This window comes from Calidris pugnax, unplaced genomic scaffold (assembly GCF_001431845.1).
Source record: "Calidris pugnax isolate Ruff unplaced genomic scaffold, ASM143184v1 scaffold219, whole genome shotgun sequence".
NCBI lineage: Eukaryota > Metazoa > Chordata > Aves > Charadriiformes > Scolopacidae > Calidris > Calidris pugnax.
In genome coordinates this window covers 2,436,860-2,455,495 of record NW_015094507.1, presented here as the reverse complement: position 1 = coordinate 2,455,495, position 18,636 = coordinate 2,436,860, and the positions used below count along the sequence as shown (strand labels likewise).

Here is an 18,636-nt window from a genome sequence, read left to right as displayed (position 1 = left end):
TTTTTTTTTTTTTTTTTTTTTTTTTTTAAATAGCATTTGCTGCTGGACCACGGGTCCACGGGATGCGGGATCATCCGGTACAATCCCCTGTGAAGCTCCTGCCTCTCCCCCCTCCGCCGGCTCCAAAGGCGTGTGGTGCTTTCCTGCCTGTAAGTCAAGGGCCAAGATTTGTGGCGAGGGGGGGGGGATCGGGGTGAGGGGGGAAGGAAAGAGGGGCAGAGAGGGGTGAATATTCCCCACCTTGGGCTGCCGTTAAGTTTTTCTGCTTGGTGCATCATGGGCTTGAAATAATTTATGATCTATTTGCCCTTGTAGATCAGAGTATTTTGCTCTGATAAATCAGAGTATTTCGCTCTGAGTAAATCAGAGTATTTTGCTCTGAGTGGAGCTCCCGCTTGGAAAGCCTTGTTTATTTTTTAAAAAACCTTTTCTTTTTTTTTTTTTGGAAAGCTTTTTATTAATTTATTTACTTATTTATTTATTTTTATGGTGGGGAAGCTGTGACGGGTGACGATCTGCCCTCCCCGAGGCTGGGCAGGGACTGATGCCAGCTGGGGCGGCCGGCCCGAAAGCATTCCATCTGAGCTTCAATTAAATTATTTAAAAAAAAAAAAATTATAAATGATCTAACACTATCAATTTTCAGGGAGATGCACCCACCGAGGTGACCCGTCGCAGTCGCTCTGTCGACACCCTTCCTGGCCGGGGGCTCAGAAAGCAGGTGACTGATTAAAGCTGAATTAAGGCGCCGTCACACCCCACCATCCCTGGGTTCCCCCCAGCCCTGACCTCGGCGTTAGCCAGCCCCTGCTAATTCAGGCACGTCGGGCAGCAATCAGTGCACATCAAAGCCCACATCGGTTCCAAACCTGGGTTAAATTTGTCAATAAAAAACCTGCCTGGCTGAGGAACCTGCCATACAGGGCAGGGGGGACGTGCCGCTTTCACGGTGCACGGGTGAGGGTGAAAATGGTCAGAGGGCTAAAGGAAAACATATGCCCAGTTCCAGTTAAATCCCTATTCAACACTTGTTTGTTTTTTTTTTTTTTGTAATTATTTTTTCAGGACAGAGAGGACTTTTTTTCTAAGAAAGCCGCAAGAGGATTTTTTTATTATTATTATTTTTTTTTAATGAAAAACCGTGATTTTAGGAAACGGCGTGGGGGGATCTTATGTACATTTCTAGTATCATTTCCTGTATATTTTTAAGCTGAAATCCTCTTAGCATGCAAAGTAAATAGATTATGATATACTGAAGGATTAAGAATCACTGTCTGGTGTCAGATTAATCCCTCATATAGACCATCACTCGCACTGACAGAAATATGGCTGCAATTCAGGGGAACAGCTGTACGGCAAAGCCACGCTCGGGCAGAGCGAGGACCCGGCCACCCCTGGCCCCAGTGGCAGAAATTCAACGGGAAGATGGACATTAAAGGTGCCCGTCCCCCTCCAAGTACAGATGCTGCAGCCTTCTCCCTTGCAAAACTCTCTTTATTAATTTTTTTTTTCCCCCGCTTTGAGCATACAAAAAAAAATAGCCCCCCCTTCACACAGACAGTGTGAGGATAAAAAGTCCCCTTGGAACCCACACAGGGAAAGGTGTCGATAAAGTATGGGAAGGGGTGGGGAGTTGTTTTTTTTTTCTGGTGGGATCAAAATCACCCACGGCGCCGCCGAAATCCAGCAGGGTTTGTGCTGGGAGTGGGAAAACGGCTGACCAACATTTTATTTGGGTGAAGACAGAATTTTTGGTAATAAAATACTTCTAACGGTTTGGTGGTTTTTTTTTTTTTCTTCTTCTTCTTTATTTTATTTCCCACCACCACCAGGCTTTTATTTTCAGCCTGGCCATTGTACAAATTCGCTCATGGTGCAAAACCGACTCAAAGATGCTTGTTGGCTTTGGGTGGCAACCACCCAGTGCTCCCCCAAAAAAAGCCCGTGCTTCACCCCCAGAGGCATTGCCTGTGGTAGAGTATGAAAAAAAAAAGAAGAATCTGCCTCCGTAGGCTCTACGCCCCATCAGAAGGTGGGAAGAAAGCCCTGCAAGGATGCTCACCCCTCTCTTCACCCTCAGAAAAAAGACCAGAGGGGCTGAAACGGGTCACGTTACCTCCTCAGAGCATTTTCCCTTCATGGTTAGAGGAGGCAGATTAAAATCTGGACTCCAATGGAATGATGTTTAAGAGGCTCTGCGTCCTTTTTTTTCTTTTTTTTTTTTTCCAAGGCAAAATAATGGTTATTCAACTCAGATGATACATCTAGATATGAAAATGGAGAGCATTCTTCGCAAAACGCTGCCGACTGTGAAAGGCTGCTCTTTCACAGGGGTATCCTGAGTGAAGATTTTATCTGCTGGTATCTCAATAGGACGGTTTTCAGAGCCTTGAGTGGAAATTCAAATCTGCTTCCAAGGGAAGATTGCTAAAATATATAATGCACAGACAATTACAGACTTTCTCCTGAGAAGTTTATGGATTCTTCCAAAAACCCCCGTCCTCCAGGATTTTTTCAGCCTTCCCTTTGGACTGTAAATGGGGATCTGCAATTATTCCCCTTTCGGATGTCTTTGAATGACACCATGAAGATGTCACCAAATTGCCCTCCGTGAGGGAACGTGGGGCAGCTTGTGCACGGACGTGTGTGTGCTAACCCAGAAATAACTCAGAGGTCTAAGGGGGGCACTTTTTCTGAGTACTTTTTCTTCGTCCTCTGCTGGTGGTGGGATCCAGGGCCGGCTGGAAGTTCCCTGAAGGACTTTCCATGATCTTGGTCACTTCAGTGAGGTTTCCCCTTCTTCGCTCCGGCAGCAAAGGGGGGGGTCCTGCTCTCAGTCACACCAGCCCGAAGTGCACGACTTTGAGCGACCCGCTGTCCCCGGTCTCCTGTGGAGGGGAAAGACGGGCAGGATCAGTCCATGAGGGACGGACAACCTCGCATGGTTACGGGAAACACCAACCCAACCGGGGAGAGGAGACAACTGCAGGCTCTGTCCTATTTTGGCTTGGGAACGGAGGACGTAACCCTAAAACGGACTTGTTGTGCAAGATAAGGCACCTCACCCCCCCAGTTTTTAAGCCCCTTTGCAGCCCCCCTCCCTGGGGGAAACCAGGGGCTGCAGCTCCAGCGACAGCTCCCAGTGTCCCCTGTGCTGGACACGGGGTTGGGATGTGAGGGGCCAGGAGCCCAGGCTCCCTCAGAACTTTGAGCCCCCTTCCCCACGCCTGGGCGCTTATCGGGAAAAGCGAACCTTTAGGTTTTTGTTACCTTTTTAAATAAAATAACCACCAACACCACGAGGCTGGGTTAAGGCCAGCGGGTAGCGAGGTTCTCAAAGCCACGTGCGGGTTGGCATTTTTGCGTTCTTCATACAAGGTGAATGCATGATTTGAGCACAAATCTCCCTTCACGGAATCACAGGATCATGGAATTGTTGGAGTTGGAAGGGACCTTCTAGAGACCATCCAGTCCAACTACCCTGCCAAAGCAGGGTTGCCCAGAGCACATCACTCAGGACGGCATCCAGGTGGGGCTTGAAGATCTCCAGAGAAGGGGACTCCACACCCTCCCTGGGCAGCCTCTTCCAGGGCTCATCCTGTCACTGGGAACCACTGAAAAGAGTAGTTCAACCCACCCTTTAGATACTTGTAAACATAGATAAGGTCTATGATAAGGTCTCCCCTCAGCCTTCTCTTCTCCAGGCTGAAGAGCCCCAGCTCTCTCAGCCTTTCCTCATCAGGGAGATGCTCCAATCCCTCCATCATCTCTGTTGCCCTACGCTGGACTCTCTCCAGCAGTTCCCTGTCCCTCTTGAACTGGGGAGCCCAGAACTGGATGCAGGGTGAATGACCTCCCTGGACCTCCTGGCCACACTCTTCCCTAGGCGGCCCTTTTGGGCCAGGTGGAACCATCAGCCCTCTGGTTTGGCGAAGGGCAGGAGGACGGGGAGGGCATGTGCCACGGAACTGGGGTTATTTCATAACACGGGCTAGCGTGCCTGCCATGAAACGCTGTGCCCTGGAAAGCGCCGCAGTCTGGTGAGTCATCGCTGTCTTTTGAATTACAGATGAGTAGCCAGCCCTTCGCCATTAGGAAGGGAAAAAAAAAAAACAAAAACAAAACTAGGTGTGGAGCCGAAAACAAAAGGGCAAGGTGTGTGTTGGCGGGCAGGACAGGCTGGCTGGCGTGGGAAGAGAGGTGGGCTTAGCCCCAGGAGGTGGCCATCAGGGCTGTGCCCGGCTGTGGGGAGCACTGGCCAAAGAGGACGGGACTCATGGGAGTGCTCCTGGACCTCAGGACACAGGACGAAAAAAGAAAAAACAAACAAAAGAAAAATTTTCCTAACTCTTGCGGCTTCGTAAGGAACTTTAACCAGACCAGCAGCTCCATCTCATGGTATGTGCATTTCACCACAGAGATGGAGATCACCCTCCGGAAGAGTGTTCCTCTGTACAACCTCCCCACCTTGGCGTGGTGTCTCAAAATGAGCCTGGGATGGACATCGAGTTTGTCTTCCAGCTCATCGCTTGGTACTTCCCTTGGCCAAGAGATGGTGGGAGGTGGCCCTACCACCATACGACCCCCTGTTCCTTCTGGGAGGTGGTTTGAAGATGATGAGAAAGTGTCCCTGCCATCCCATCCGAACCCCACCGGGTTATCAAAGTGTGGCTTCACCCCCCTGACTGCTGCTGAAGCATGGTCTTGGAGGAGGTCATGAGTTGCCTCACTCAGCAGCAGCCCCCACGGGGGCGTTGTGTGTGTGCCCCTTGGGTTTTGGGTGGCTGCAGGGTTCTGTGGGCTCTCCTTGCCCTCCAAAAGGCACTTGTTGAGGATTCCAAAAAATACAGAAGACTGGGTTTTTTTTGCAGTAAAGCCTTGAGAAGCATCAGCAGTTGAAGATAAGGGGTGGCTAGAGCTGTGCCAGTGCCTGACGCAGAGGGGTTTCTGCTGGTGCTTGCTCTGGGGACCAAGGGAATAAGTGTGAGGGTGAATGCAAGCTGGAGGAAAAAAAACCCCAACACATCATGTTTGATCATTTAGAGTTCAAGGTTGTTTGGGTCGGTCCCTGCTGCTCAAGGCTCAGGGTCCTGAGCGCATCAGATAGATATCTGACCTGGGTTGTGTGATTTGTGATCTGTGCCTCCATCCAGCGAGAGGTTAATGAGAATCCAGCTCTGCAGATCTACCTGGTTGCTGCTTTTAAAAATACTTTAAAAAAAAAAAAAAAACAAACAAAAAAAAAAAAAAAAACAAACAAAAAAAAAACAAAAAACACAACAACCTATTTGCAAACCTCTCCGGCCCTACTAAAGCAGACTTGGTGGTGTCGCGTGGGAAGCCTGTGATGTGGCATCAAGCTTGGAGAGGTGTTTAATGTTCATCAAAGGCTGAGGAGCGATAATGACTGGAACCCTCTCCTGACACCTGCATCTTTTGGGACGTAGCACCCCGGCAATAAAAGGAGCTGTAATAATTTGATGAGAGCTGATTTTCATAGCACGGGAAGAGTGCTGTCCAGGAACGGGGGAAGGCAGCGTTGCAGGGCTGCTGCCTATGGTAATGAGCAGCTAGTCATCCAAGAGCAGGAAAACATGAATATCCTGACAGGAGAGCATCCACTTGTGCCCTGGAGAGTTCAGATGGTGGGGCTTTGCATGGTAATGATGTGGTCCCGCTCCAGCAGGCCAAGGGAGGAGCGGGATGGGGAAAGACACACCCTATAATTGAAAAGCCACTAAAGCCATCTCGGACCTGCAGGGCTAGCAGGATGGAGGCAGTGGTTTGATCCATCTCCCCAGGTCTAAGGCAGAACGGAGGATCCCTTTAGCCTCCTGGAGCAGGAAATACAGAGAAACCTCTTCCCAGCGCTGACGTATCACTCCCAAGAGGCTACACTTCTTCTCCTGGGAATCATTCTCAAGGCAATTATTCTCAAGAGCGTTCTGATCGATGCTTATAAATACTTAAAGGGTGGGTGTCAAGACAATTGAGCCAGTCTTTTTTCCAGTGGTGGCCAGGGACAGGACAAGAGGAAATGGGCACAAACTTGAAGATAAGACGTTCCCCCTCAACATGAGGAGGAACTTCTTTGCTGTGAGGGTGGCAGAGCCCTGGAAGAGGCTGCCCAGGGAGGCCGTGGGGTCTCCTTCTCTGGAGACATTCAAAACCTGCCCAGAAATCATTCTGTCCAACCTGCTCTGGGTGGACCTGCTCTGGCAGGGGGTTAGACTAGATGATCTCCAGAGGTCCCTTCCAACCCCATGGGATTCTGTGATTCTGTGGCAGGATGAAGGTGGGAAAGGACAAGAGTAGGAGAGAGCAGAGCCATGAGAAATTATTTTAAACACCTGTTTTTTCAGGTGGAGCCCACGCAATTCCAGGCTGCAGGAATGGCTGCGTGGAAGGACACGCCTATTGCTCCCTTTCACTGGAAATGCCTTGTTTTCCTTGGATGGCATCATACAAAACCTTTCTGGCTGACAGGCGTGTATCTGAGTGATACTGTATTAAAACAACCATTTGGCAGCCACAAGGCACCATTGGCTTCAGCATCTCAATTGATGAAGAGATCGGTCTCCAGTCCAGAAATGCCAGTGCAGTTGAGATTCACGTTTTCTGAAGGGTATAATTTCTACCGAGGTTGGTGACCAGGGTGTTCAGAGGCTTAGTTTTGTTTATCTAAGGCTGGGTGCCTCTAAATGGAGACTCTTTGAACCAGCCTACAGAGTTTCCTCAAGATTAACCCAGTCCCAGAATAATGCAGGCCAGGAGGGACCTCTGAAGATCATCCTGCCCAAAGCAACAGCAGTTGGCTGGGTCTCCAGCAGCATGGTCCTCAGGGCTACCCCCACCCCATCTCCAGCCTTTCCTGGAGGACATGAACACCAAATCCTGACCCCACCAAACGTTGTGGATGTGATGCCCGCTTCTCATTTGCTTCTCCCCTGTTGTTTGAAGAGTGGTACCCCACCTTCGTCCCCGGTGACAGGATCTCCGGCCACCACCGGTTCCAAACCAGCTCTTGGTGTTTGTCCTGCCTGCAAGCTGAGACCACTGTGGTGGTCCATCCAGCCCTGGCCCATCGTCACCCATGCACCAAAGCGCTGCAGTGAGGACACGTGTGCCCTTTGCTAGTGCAAAGCCACTGGCACTGCTAGGGTAGGAGGACACACACACGCCAGCAGTAGCACGGTCTTGACTCTGAGCTGCCTCTTGCATGCTGTGGGGCTCTAGAAAACAAATCTTGTTCAACTGCTTGAGTGTCGCTTGGCTGTGTGACAGCCAGCTGCTCTGGCAGGTGACCGGGAACATTTCGTTGCACGATCTTTACGGTTTCAGGGAGGAGAAGCTTCCTCATAGCTGAGAGCAGCAGCAAGCAAGGAAGAGGCGCCTTGTGATGCACCTACAAAAGACGGGGTCCACGTTGGCTACGTCCCCACTGAGGCCTCTGTGGCCATTTGCACAGGGCACATGTCACTTCTGGCTTCGACCCTTGGCCAACGAACCGGCGAAGGAGGAGGGGACACAAAGAAAATCCTCCGTCTCCCAGTTGCAGAGATCTTCCTGCAGAATTGACTGTGCAAGAAGGGCTGGGTTTTGGGTGTGCTCCCCTTGGCGTGGCACTGAGCCCGGTATTGTGAGGGCTCCCTCTGAAGCAACGTGCGGGAAGCGGTGGTGGAGGGACGCCAGCCTCGGGGGGAGCAGGAGGGTGAAAGTGGGACCTCGGGACGGGTTGTCCATCAGATGCTGGTAACAGGCTGGTGGCGGTGTCTGGGTGTAGAGAAGCTGCTGCTGATGGTGGATTTGGGTGGGATTTGGGCTGGGCTGAACGAAAGCCAGAGGTGGGTCCAGCTAGAAAGGAGCTGCTTTGATTTGCTGGGTGCTTGTTGGTACCCAATTGCTGCGAGACTTCCATAAGTCGGGGCAGAATGGGGTTGAAAAGATATTCCCAGGCATGCAAAGTCAGCGTGGGGTGGACGGATGGCTTTCCTACTCCGAAAAACCTGGTGTGCCCACCAGGTTCCCCCTCACCTAGCCAGTGGTTTCCCCTCCGCTGGTCAGAGCTGCTGCCCCATGTCCTTCAGTCCTACAACAGGTCAGGGAGGGTGGAGGTGCCCCATTTCACCCTGCAGAAGCAGCTCTGCAAGGTGTGGGGAAATCAGGGCAGCCCCACCAGGGATGCAGAGGTCCCGCTTTTCCCCCCTCCAGCTTTTAGCTGGGTCTCAGGAACTTGTTGGGCCCCAAGGATGCTCCCTTGTGTGATGGCAAAGTTTTGCTCCTTGCGTCACTCCCTGTGACAACCCAGAGCTTTCAAACAAACTTCTCAGTTTATTAATTCAGCCTCTTTAGGTGGGGGTTTAACAGGCAGCTTGGGAAAGGAGCAGTGATCTGCTGGATGACCCAGCCTCAAAACCCAGGAATGCCACCAACACCTCCAGACCCTCGCTGCTGCTATATTTCACTTTGCTCTGCCTCCCGAGGCCACCAAAGCCATCCTAGGGGCTCACCCTTTGAGGAGGGGGCTCTCTTGCCAGTGTGTCCCCGCCATGGTGAACTCCGTCACCTGCTCCCCAGCCGTTCCCCATCCTCCACCCGGGGAGGCTGCAGAGGTGGGGCCGGCGCCTGTTGTTCTCCAGCGCTTCGGGACTGGTAGAACAGCTCTTAGAGCACGATTTTACTTGGCACGGGTTGGCTTTGTAATGAAAGAAAAAAATAAATAAGTGCCATCCTGCTCCGCTGGGAGGTTGAAGCATTTCCTTTCTTTTTTTTTTCTTTTTTTTTTTCTTCATGATCTGTTTGTACCAGCGCCAAACATGGACGACTTTGGCCTCAAAAATAAAAGTTTCGACAAGAATTGCAATTGGGAGGACGCTAAAATACAGGCAATCTTGTGCCTTTATCCATGCTGCCTTGAGACAGCTTTTCTTTTCTTTTATTTTATTTTCTTTTTTTTTTCTCTTTAAAGTAGGACTGCGTTGGTGCTGCCTGCTGCTGACTCATCAGCTCTGAAGACAGCATCGCCCTACGTATGTGCTCTATACTCACCCCCACCAACACCCAACCACCCGGGGCACCAAACCAGGCCAGGAGGGAACGTCCCCACAGGAGACGGGGAGGGGGGGAAGCCGATAGATTTGGGGGACAGGGTAGGGTCTCCATGCCTACATGGAGGTCTTCTCCTCCTCTCCTGCTCCAGCGAACTTCTCACGGGGTGGAAGCCCCCAAGCCGGCGCGGGAGAAGGAGGAGGACATAGGATTGGAGGTTCGCGGTGGGGGAAGGGATGGACCACCTCTTTTGGCAGCACCTTGCAGCTAAATCAGCTTAAAGCAGTCATGAAACCATAGGGTAGTATTTCACTCCTCCTTACTGTGGTCTCACTCTCGAAAGCGCCAATGCGGAGCGCCGGATGGCTCCCGTGAGATGAACACGGGTGGAGGACAATAAGTTCTTTCTTAGGTCCCATCCAGCAGGCACTGGATAATAATAATTTTTCCTTTTTTATGCGCTGGGCTCAATTCAAAGCCACAGGCGAAGCCCTGCTCCAGCCGCGTTGCATAGGAGCATTTCTACCCATTTCAAGCGAGAGCCCTGCAGGCAGACAGCTTGCAGGGACAGGCTCGGGGAGTTTCAGGAAGCTGCAAAATAGAGTAAATAATAATAAGCAGAAATAAAAAAAAAAAAAATAATAAATAAATCAGAAATGCGTTACCTGCTCTGGAGGAACCGCTCTCAAATTTCCTTCAGAAAAAAAAAAAAAAAAAAGAAAAAAGAAAATAAAGATCACCATGTTATTTACATTCCGTTGAACTCACTGAAAAACCCAAACAAATAAGGGTACGGTATTAGGTAACTCTTATTCTTTTTTGATGGGACACAGCTATATCATACCCTGTTATTCAATGGCAGAATTAAAATATTTAATATATTGCTTATACAAGCCTGCACACGCAGGGTGCCTATATTTCCTCAAATGCTCCACCGGGTTAAAGCAACTGTGATTTTTGTGGACGGGGCAGCGTGGAGACCTGGGGCTGGTGATCAGCTGGGGGTTCCCATAGCATCCCAAGTGGCTGCGAGAGTGGGATAAGCTCCTGGGAGGGAGTCCTGGCTCTGCCCACAGCTGTAGGGTGGTGGAGCTCGCCCTGTGTCTGGGGAGGGTGGGTTTTTTGAGGGTTTTTTTTTGGTTTGGTTTTTTTTTGTTGCTGTCAGGTTGCCGCTGGAGGTGCTCGGGGATGAGGCTTCGTGTTGCAGCTTGAGCCAAACTAGCAGCTGCCAACATCAAAAAGGAGTCCTGCTGCAGGCAACGTGCTTCTGCCCCTCGCTGGGTGTCCTCTGATCCCCAAGCGATGCAGTTTGGGTCAGGGGATGGACAAAAGCCCACGGGAAAGAAAGAAAAGAAATCTTTCTTTTTTTTTTTTTTTTTTTTTTGTTGGCTCGGATTAATATGTTGGCGGCCCCTGTGTGATCCCAGGATGATAGAACCATGGCAGAAGGTGGTGGTGGGGTGGGATGGGGGCAGCAGGACTTTTTGATGGTGGCGAGCTGCTGGTTCAGCATCACCCAGAGCCGGCTTGGTGGGAACCATCCGTCTCATCCATGGCTCAGCAGTTGCTGGCTCCGTTCCTACAGACCTGTCACTACAGCCGTGGGACACCCGGACCAGGCAGAAGATAAAAAAAACCCCCTCGTCTCAACCCCTTGTGCAAACACCTCCTACGTATCCCCGCCTGGCTGACTCTACAGGATGACTCTTTAACTGTGACTTTCTCCTCTTGTTATACCGAGGCACTGCTTTGAACATGCTGTGGTGGAGGGCACTGAATGCTGCCAAACGCTGCTTCGTGGGCCACCTAACTGGTTGGGGTCCTGGCCATCACGCACCGAATAACAACACAGAACGTAATAGACACTTTGCCTGCCTTTGTTAACTCATGAATGGCGCTGCAAGACAAGGAGATTGATTTGATCCGGTGATTTACTCTACATTGCCAGAGCAGGCAGACGAGTCCCATGCCACAGTGCCTTATTTGATTTCCTAGATCCAAGTTCTTCTTCAAGGTATAGAATCATGGAATCGTCGACTCATTCAGGTTGGAAAAGACCCTTGGGATCATCGAGTCCAACCATCAGCCCCGCTCTACAAAGTTCTCCCCTACACCATATTCCCCAACACCACATCTAACCGGCTCTTAAACACATCCAGGGATGGTGACTCTACCACCTCCCTGGGCAGCCTATTCCAGTCTCTGACCACTCTTTCTGTGAAGAATCCTAATGGCCAGTCTAAACCTACCCTGTTGCAGCTTGAAGCCATTCCACCTCGCTGTATCGCTACTTAACCGTGAGAAGAGCCCAGCACCACTCTCTACAGTGTCCTTTCAAGTAGTTGTAGAGCGTGATGAGGTCTCCCCTCAGCCTCCTCTTCCTCAAACTAAACAGTCCCAGCTCCTTCATAAGACTCACCCTCCAATCACCGTTACTTCTAGCTTCATCCCCCTCTGCACATGGGAAAGCAACTCGTTCTCTTACCTCCCCGGCTGCTGGGAAAGGGTTTCTCCACTCGGGAGGTGGTGGGGCCCTCCTCTCCTGGCTTGCGCTGGGTGTCCTCTGCCTGTCCGTGCCTGGTGGGTCTTTGAAAAGAAAACACAAGCGACGGGAGTTGGGGAGACGTTGCAGAGCCGAGCCAGAGCTGTTTTATTTGTTTTTCTACCTTTTCAAGCACACAGCAGCCTGTGTAATTCCCTGGCTACAAACCCCAGCTCTTTGTTTTTTTTTTTTTCACCAGATGCCAGTGTGTTTGTTGACTGAACGTCACTTGGATCACGCCTTTCGGCCGTGCAGCCACTCCAGCACCATCCGGACACTCAAAGATGGTGGTTTTTTGGAGCAACGAAGGTTTTGTGAAGCGGGACAGGGCTGGGGACATGCGACACGGTGCCAGTGGGGTGGGTGCCAGGAGACCCAAAAGGCAGCACTGATTTTTCTGGGTTTTTTGCCCTTAAACCCTGTCCCCACACCATCACTGAAATCCAAGTCATGCAGGAGATGCAGGGAGGGAAACACCGGCCACGTGTTAGGAAAAACACCAACGGATTATTTTTTTATTCTAATTTTTTTTTATATATATATTTTTTTTTTTTAGGTTTTGCCAGTCTCGGTTTCTTCACTCATCATCAATCTCTGCTTATGTGGGCGTACGGCACGGCAACCCATTCACAAGGCAGTGGAACTGGAAATCTGGAGGTTCTCTTGTGCCACCTTGGCTTGCCGACCCGCCGCTCGTCCTGCTGTCCCCCAAACTTGCCACGTGCCCAGCAAAGTCCCAGGGAGCGTTGCCTTGGGCAAGAAGGAGACAAAACAAACTAAACCTCTCAATCCAGGCCAACTGGGAACCCGTTTGGGGAGGGGATTGTCCTCATTTGGGTGGCTTTTCCTCCTTCGTGGACATAGTCACGTTTGACACCCAATTTGTGAAATCTCGCTCGTCTTTGATGGGACAAATAATACATTCCAGGCATAAAGAGACCTTTATTACTGATGAGAATGTACGTAATTAAAGAAAAAGCTCAGATTTTCCCTGTGCCTTTGTCTCCACACTACCAGCCGGGTGATAGCTACGCTCGCAAGCAGCTGGGCATCCATCAAGCAACTCAAAGCAAGTCTCCTCATCAGCTTTCCCGAGACATCTGTAAGCTGCAGTAATGCAGCTCTCTCAGCACGCTAAGCTTTATTGGTTTAGCAAAAGAAACTAAGAAACTTCATTTGGAGACCAGATTATGCTGGTGGCAAAAACGGAGGGATTCTTCTGCTCTTCGACCCCATTATCTCCTCCGTAGTGTCTTGATCAGCTTTCTTACACACAGCCCCGCATTCTGCCGAGACCCGCAAATTGCTTTTTTTTGGCTTCCAAATTGCCACAACCCTTCTATTTTTATGTTTTTAAAAGAGCTTAAACCCCTCCATCCTCTTTGGACGAGTCTTTAAAATTGACCAGTACTGGGAGGATTTCACGTATATCCGAAGGCTTAGAAGAAGATGTTACTTCTACCGAGCTTCTAGTTTTACAGTCAACAGACATGAAAAGCCCAGCGGGGATAAAAGGAACTTAACCAGTTCTGTCTAATGCATATAAATCTACCTAAGAGCTCACTGCCCTGGAAGTACTCAATGTGCTACATTTATCTGCGTCTAAGATAAAGAAATGGGTCTTCAGCCCACCCGCCACATGGTCCCATTTCGATGCCAACTTAATATGAATTAAGAGACCGAGATGAATAAACAAGGTCAGTCTGGGCTGGGCCAAGTTGAATCAATGTAAAATAATTGTCAGTATTTTCTGTCAGCGATGCTGGTTTATCTTGGCTCGGGATTCTCGGCGCTCTAGATTATAAAATGTTTTCAGAGGAACAGTTGGCAGGCATTTTATTGATTTTTCTTTGTTTTGCGAATGCTGGAAAAATTTCCATTAAGTATACGTGCTGCTCATGTGACGAAACCAAATTGCTTTTTCAAACTTCTCTTTCTTCAAGTGTGCTAACGTGTTAATACATTCGCAATCTAATTTAATCAAGAGGACCTTTGTCTGGAATCAAGAGGCATCACCTTGATCCATCTCGAGCGCTTATGGGCTAACAAGAGTTAATTTTGTATTTTCAAGGTGCTGCTCGCACACTGACTGATGAATTTGCCCAACAAACCAAAAATTGCTAGGACGGATAGAGCAGTTTGTAGGATTATACCTGTGACAGACCCTATTTCCCAGCCTACGTTCCTCCTATTTTAAGACCAGGTTTGCCTCCTGGTGAAAGAGGATTTTTGAAAAACAATTGGTGGCAGAAGAATAAACAGAAGGCCATAACGGTGGTGAATACTTATATTTTCTTTAATTGCACAAAACAGTGGGGTAAGAGTAAAACATCTGTTTAATGGTTGTTTTTTTTACGTGACATGCAAAAGGGGATGCAACAGGATAACTCTAATTCTCTCTACACTGATTTAATAGCCATCCTATACAGATATGAAAGACTGTCATGCAGCTTTCTCTTAAAGTTTCCCGAGGTTTGATCAGTGATGCTACAGATTCAAAACATACAAATATGCTTCTGAACTCATATAAAAACCTTGAAGAACCATAGAAATACGTGTATTTTTAAGAACATAAGCAACAGGAAAGTTTTATGAAAAAAATCACTGTGATATATACTTTTGCCTTCTATCCTAATCACTCGTATTAAAATAAGAGATATCCTAATAAAAATAGGAGTAGTTCTGGTTGAGGGGACACGGGGGACAAGGTAGATGGATAAATAAGCTAAAAAAACCAAACCAACCCCAACCCAGCTTCACACACATCCTGACACTATCAACAAGTGCAAGATATTTAAACTCACAATGTGCTACGGTAGGGAAGCAGAATGACACACCTATGGGGTGAAAACCCACATCCCCAGTTCCCAGAGCCAATGGCAGAGGAGCCACTGTGGCTACAGCTCTGTGCTGACTCTTATATGCTGGACTGGTCTAATGGGGGTGGAACTCAATGGTCTTTAAGGTCCCTTCCAACCCCAAACCATTCTATGATTCTATGACTCTGGCCCGGTCGCAGGCACTCACCAGTTGGCTCCCCATGTACTCAGCACTGGTGAGGCCACACCTGGAGTATTGTGTCCAGTTTTGGGCACCTCAACACAAGAGAGATCTGGAGGTGCTGGAGTGGGTGCAGAGGAGGGCAACGAAGCTGGTGAAGGGCCTGGAGAATGAATCTTATGAAGAGCAATTGAAGGAGCTGGGACTGTTTAGTTTGAGGAAGAGGAGGCTGAGGGGAGACCTCATCACTCTCTACAACTACTTGAAAGGACATTGTAGAGAGGCTGTGGCGAGTTCCTTCTCACAGGTAATTAGCAATAGAGCAAGGGGGAATGGCTTCAAGCTGCAATGGGATAGGTTTAGACTGGCCATTAGGAAACAAAATTCTTCATGGAAAGAGTGGTCAGAGACTGGAACAGGCTGCCCAGGGAGGTGGTGGAGTCACCATCCCTGGATGTGTTGAAGAGTCGTTTAGGTGTGGTGTTGGGGGATATGGTGTAGGGGAGAACTTTGTAGAGTAGGGTTGATGGTTGGACTCGATGATCCCAAGGGTTTTCCAACCTGGAAACTCCCACAGGGAGTCCATCAGTTCCTTTAACGCGTTGCTGAGAGGATGAGTATGTTACCTCGGTCCTCTGAGCAACAGCCTCCCTGCCTTCTGAAACTATTTTCCTCGTTTACAGGCAGCAAAAAAGTCGTGCTGATCAAAATGTTTCCACAAATAAATACCACGAATACTAAGAGGACAAGAACTACAACATCTATAGCTATGCTATAAGATCTGACACTTGGAAGGAGAGAATGGCCATGGTCTATGACAAACTTAAGACAGAGATGAGAGCTTTGTCTTGTAAAATTATTCACTGAACTGTGCATTGCTAGTGGTATTTAACTGTCCTGTTCATGTTAAAGTGAAAGAAATCACGCAGCAAATAAAATGCCTCTATCTGGAGTGTTGTCATGAAATCTTTATTGCCTATAACTTTTTCTGTGTGTGTGTGTGTGCAGTTCAGAAAGTTGACTACAGTTCTTCACCAACTGCGACACTATTGCTATGTTCCCAAAATGCCATGGAGGTGAGCCAGTTTTGTCTGTCTGTAAACCGTACTTTAGTCTCCCACCTAAGTTCTCTGCTCTCTGACTGTTGAGAAGAGAAGCCAGACTTTGCCTAGAACAAGTTCTTGGAGAAATAAACCCTTGATACTCTTTTATGAGTGATCATTTTGATTCCAGCCTTTTCTGTGCCCATCTCCATCCCAGGCTGTGGCTTCCCTTGTAAGGCAGGGCACCAAAGGAGATGATGATGTGAAGAGTTAATTGATTTGTTCATCGTGCAGCCTGAAAATCGGGCTTCTCTTATACATATGTAGATGTTAGGCTCCCTGAAGGGTGTCAGTAACAAGGTCTATTAAATAAGTTAAACAGAAATGTCTTCTGCTAACCTTCACAGATTGCCCAGGACTTCTGCCAAGGTGTAACTCATGAGATGGGATACCTCAGCTGTCCCAAAACAGAAGGTTCTGTCAAAGCTGAAATACAGGAAAGAAAGAAGTGCAGGGTTGTGCTAGAGATGAGCTTCCAGAAACTTGGGTGAGATCTAGATTTGGGACAGTATCTGGGCCTGACAGGGGTGGCAGTGCTAGAAATGCAGTAATGTAGGTTCATGGGTTTGGTGTGACTTGCTGGTACAAAGATGTAAAGCCAAAGCAGATGGACCTTCTGGGCAACTCTGGGAAAGACCAAAGAGCAACTGCTCTTGCTGAACACCTGCGAAGTCCCATCACGGTGTCTTACAGAGATTAGGGGAACCACTGCTACGTGGGAGACAGCAGAGCCTGGGAGTGCTGCCATGGACACTTGAATTCATGCAGGCCAAGTGCACATGAGTAGTGCCATGGGCTTCATCTGACTTGCAATTTACTTGTATACACAAGGTTGTGAGGTTTTAATTGCAAGACTAATGCCTCTGAACACCAAGGCTTGACTTGCAATCAACGGATTGTTGGTTGGAAGGGAGCTCTGGAGGTCATCCTGCCCAATCCTCTTCTCAAAGCAGATTCAACTGTTAAGTTAGACCCAACTTCAAGGTTGCCTCAGCTCAGATCTGTGACACAGTGGGGACTTGTGATGGACAACAGCAGAAATGAACCGTCAGCGCTGGCAAACATCCTGAGAGAGCAACTTGGAGCAATGCTCAGGAGTCCAGATCTGAGCTGACTCTTGTCACATCACCAGAAAGGACTGTATCTGCTGTAGGAAGTCACAACGTGCCAGCACACAGGGGAATGAAGGAAACAAAAGCTATAGACTAACTTGGCTCCCCAGACTACAAGTCAAGTCCTCAGAGGCAACATCTCATGGATTTAAATGATGCTGAGGAGGTAAATGAACAAGTTGCCTACAGTAATACATACAGAGAGTGGTTGAAGTGACTGGGCCAAGAGAAGAGGCTGTGTTGTGCATGGGCTTCAGGAACAGAGAAGAAGAGTAGCAACTCTATTACAAAAATGGAATTTCTCTTCTTTTGTTTTTCTTGAGGGGGAAAGACTTCAGAAGTAAATAGGAAATGATTCAGGATGTACGTTTACCTCACTGGTGAGCAGAATACATAAACAGTGAAGACTAGCGTTAAACAGCATGAAAAATGGAGAAAGTCAATGATGAAACAAAAAAAACAATGACCAAGCTAACGAACAACGAAGGGCCTTTACAGGAGGGAGAATGTGTCCCGATTATTGATTCTGAAACTGCAGGCAGTGGTTAGAGGCTGGGAAGAAGTGGACAGTGGAAATGTCAGATATGAATTTGTGATGTGGGAAATCAGTTAGAATAATAATAATGTTGCTGTGCTCTCACCGAGACGCTCAGCTGTGAGCGCGGTACAGCTGTGATTTCATAAACTTCCCCGCATTTTAGTAAAGCAGCGGCTTTGCCATTTTTCGAGTGTATTCACTGAAGCAGTAGAAAGCAAATATGATTTAATTTTGGGCTCACGTGTTGGATCAATGTCCTCAAGTAACCATTTACCCGTTATAAACTATGTCCTCTGCTGATGTCTCAGATTAGGCAGCCAAATCTCTAGTATAGAACAGAATGGAGTAGCGTAGAGTAGTGTAGAATAGAATAGAATAGAATAGAATAGAATAATTTCAGTTGGAAGGGACCTACAACCATCTCGTGCAACTGCCTGACCCATTCAGGGCTGACCAAAAATTAAAGCATATTATTAAGGGCATTGTCCAAACGCCTCTTAAACACTAACAGGCACTGGACATCAACAACCTCTCCAGGAAGCCTGTTCTGGTGTTTGACCGCCCTCTTGGTAAAGAAATGCTTCCTAATGTCCAGTTTGAACCTTCCCTGGTGCAGCCGTGGACCCTTCCCACACATCCTGTCCCTGGATCCCAGGGAGAAGAGCTCAGCACCTCCCTCCCCACGTCCCCTCCTCAAGAAGCTGCAGAGATCCATCAGATTGCCCCTCAGCCTTCCTTCTCCTCAAAGTAGACAAACCCAGTGTCCTCAGCCGCTCCTCACAGGATGTGCCCTCCAGCCCCTTCACCAGCTTTGTTGCCTTCCTCTCCACATGTCCGAGACCCTCACATTGCTCTCAAATGGTGGGACCCAGAGCTACATGCAGTGCCCCATGTGAAGCCACACTAATGCTGAGCACAGCAGGATAATCTCCTCTTTTGACCAGCTGGTTACGCCGTGCTTGATGCCCCCCGGGGATGTGGCTACCTTGTGGCTACCAGGGCTCACTGCTGGCTCCTATTGAGTCTTCTGCCAGCCAGCACCCCCAGATCCCTTTCTGCAGGGCTGCTCTCCAGCTGCCTCTCTCCCCATTTATACTTGTGCCCGGCGTTATTCCCTCCTGGGTGCAGAATCCAGAGTTTCATCTCACTGATCACAGCCCGATGCTCCAACAGAGAGAAGCAGCATTGCGACGTCCATGAACTCAGAACGTCCCAGTTCATGTGGGCTCCAAACACTCAAAACCTTTCCTCTCCCTACACAAGTTTCTTCACGTGAAGAAGCCCAATGCAGAC

At 48.8% G+C, this 18,636-nt stretch overlaps 1 protein-coding gene across 1 annotated transcript in view; it reads right to left on the bottom strand.

Moving 5' to 3' along the window:
* Positions 1-9,044: 9,044 nt before the first annotated feature.
* The window catches only part of WDPCP (WD repeat containing planar cell polarity effector), a 155,399-nt gene continuing 145,807 nt past the window's right edge, over positions 9,045-18,636 (bottom strand). The window contains exons 18-20 of the mRNA XM_014964364.1: positions 11,534-11,634; positions 9,714-9,742; positions 9,045-9,639 (exon numbers count right to left, since the gene is read on the bottom strand). Coding sequence (XP_014819850.1) covers positions 9,580-9,639; positions 9,714-9,742; positions 11,534-11,634 — 190 coding nt within the window. The 3' untranslated portion in view covers positions 9,045-9,579. The remainder of the gene's footprint in view (positions 9,640-9,713; positions 9,743-11,533; positions 11,635-18,636) is intronic.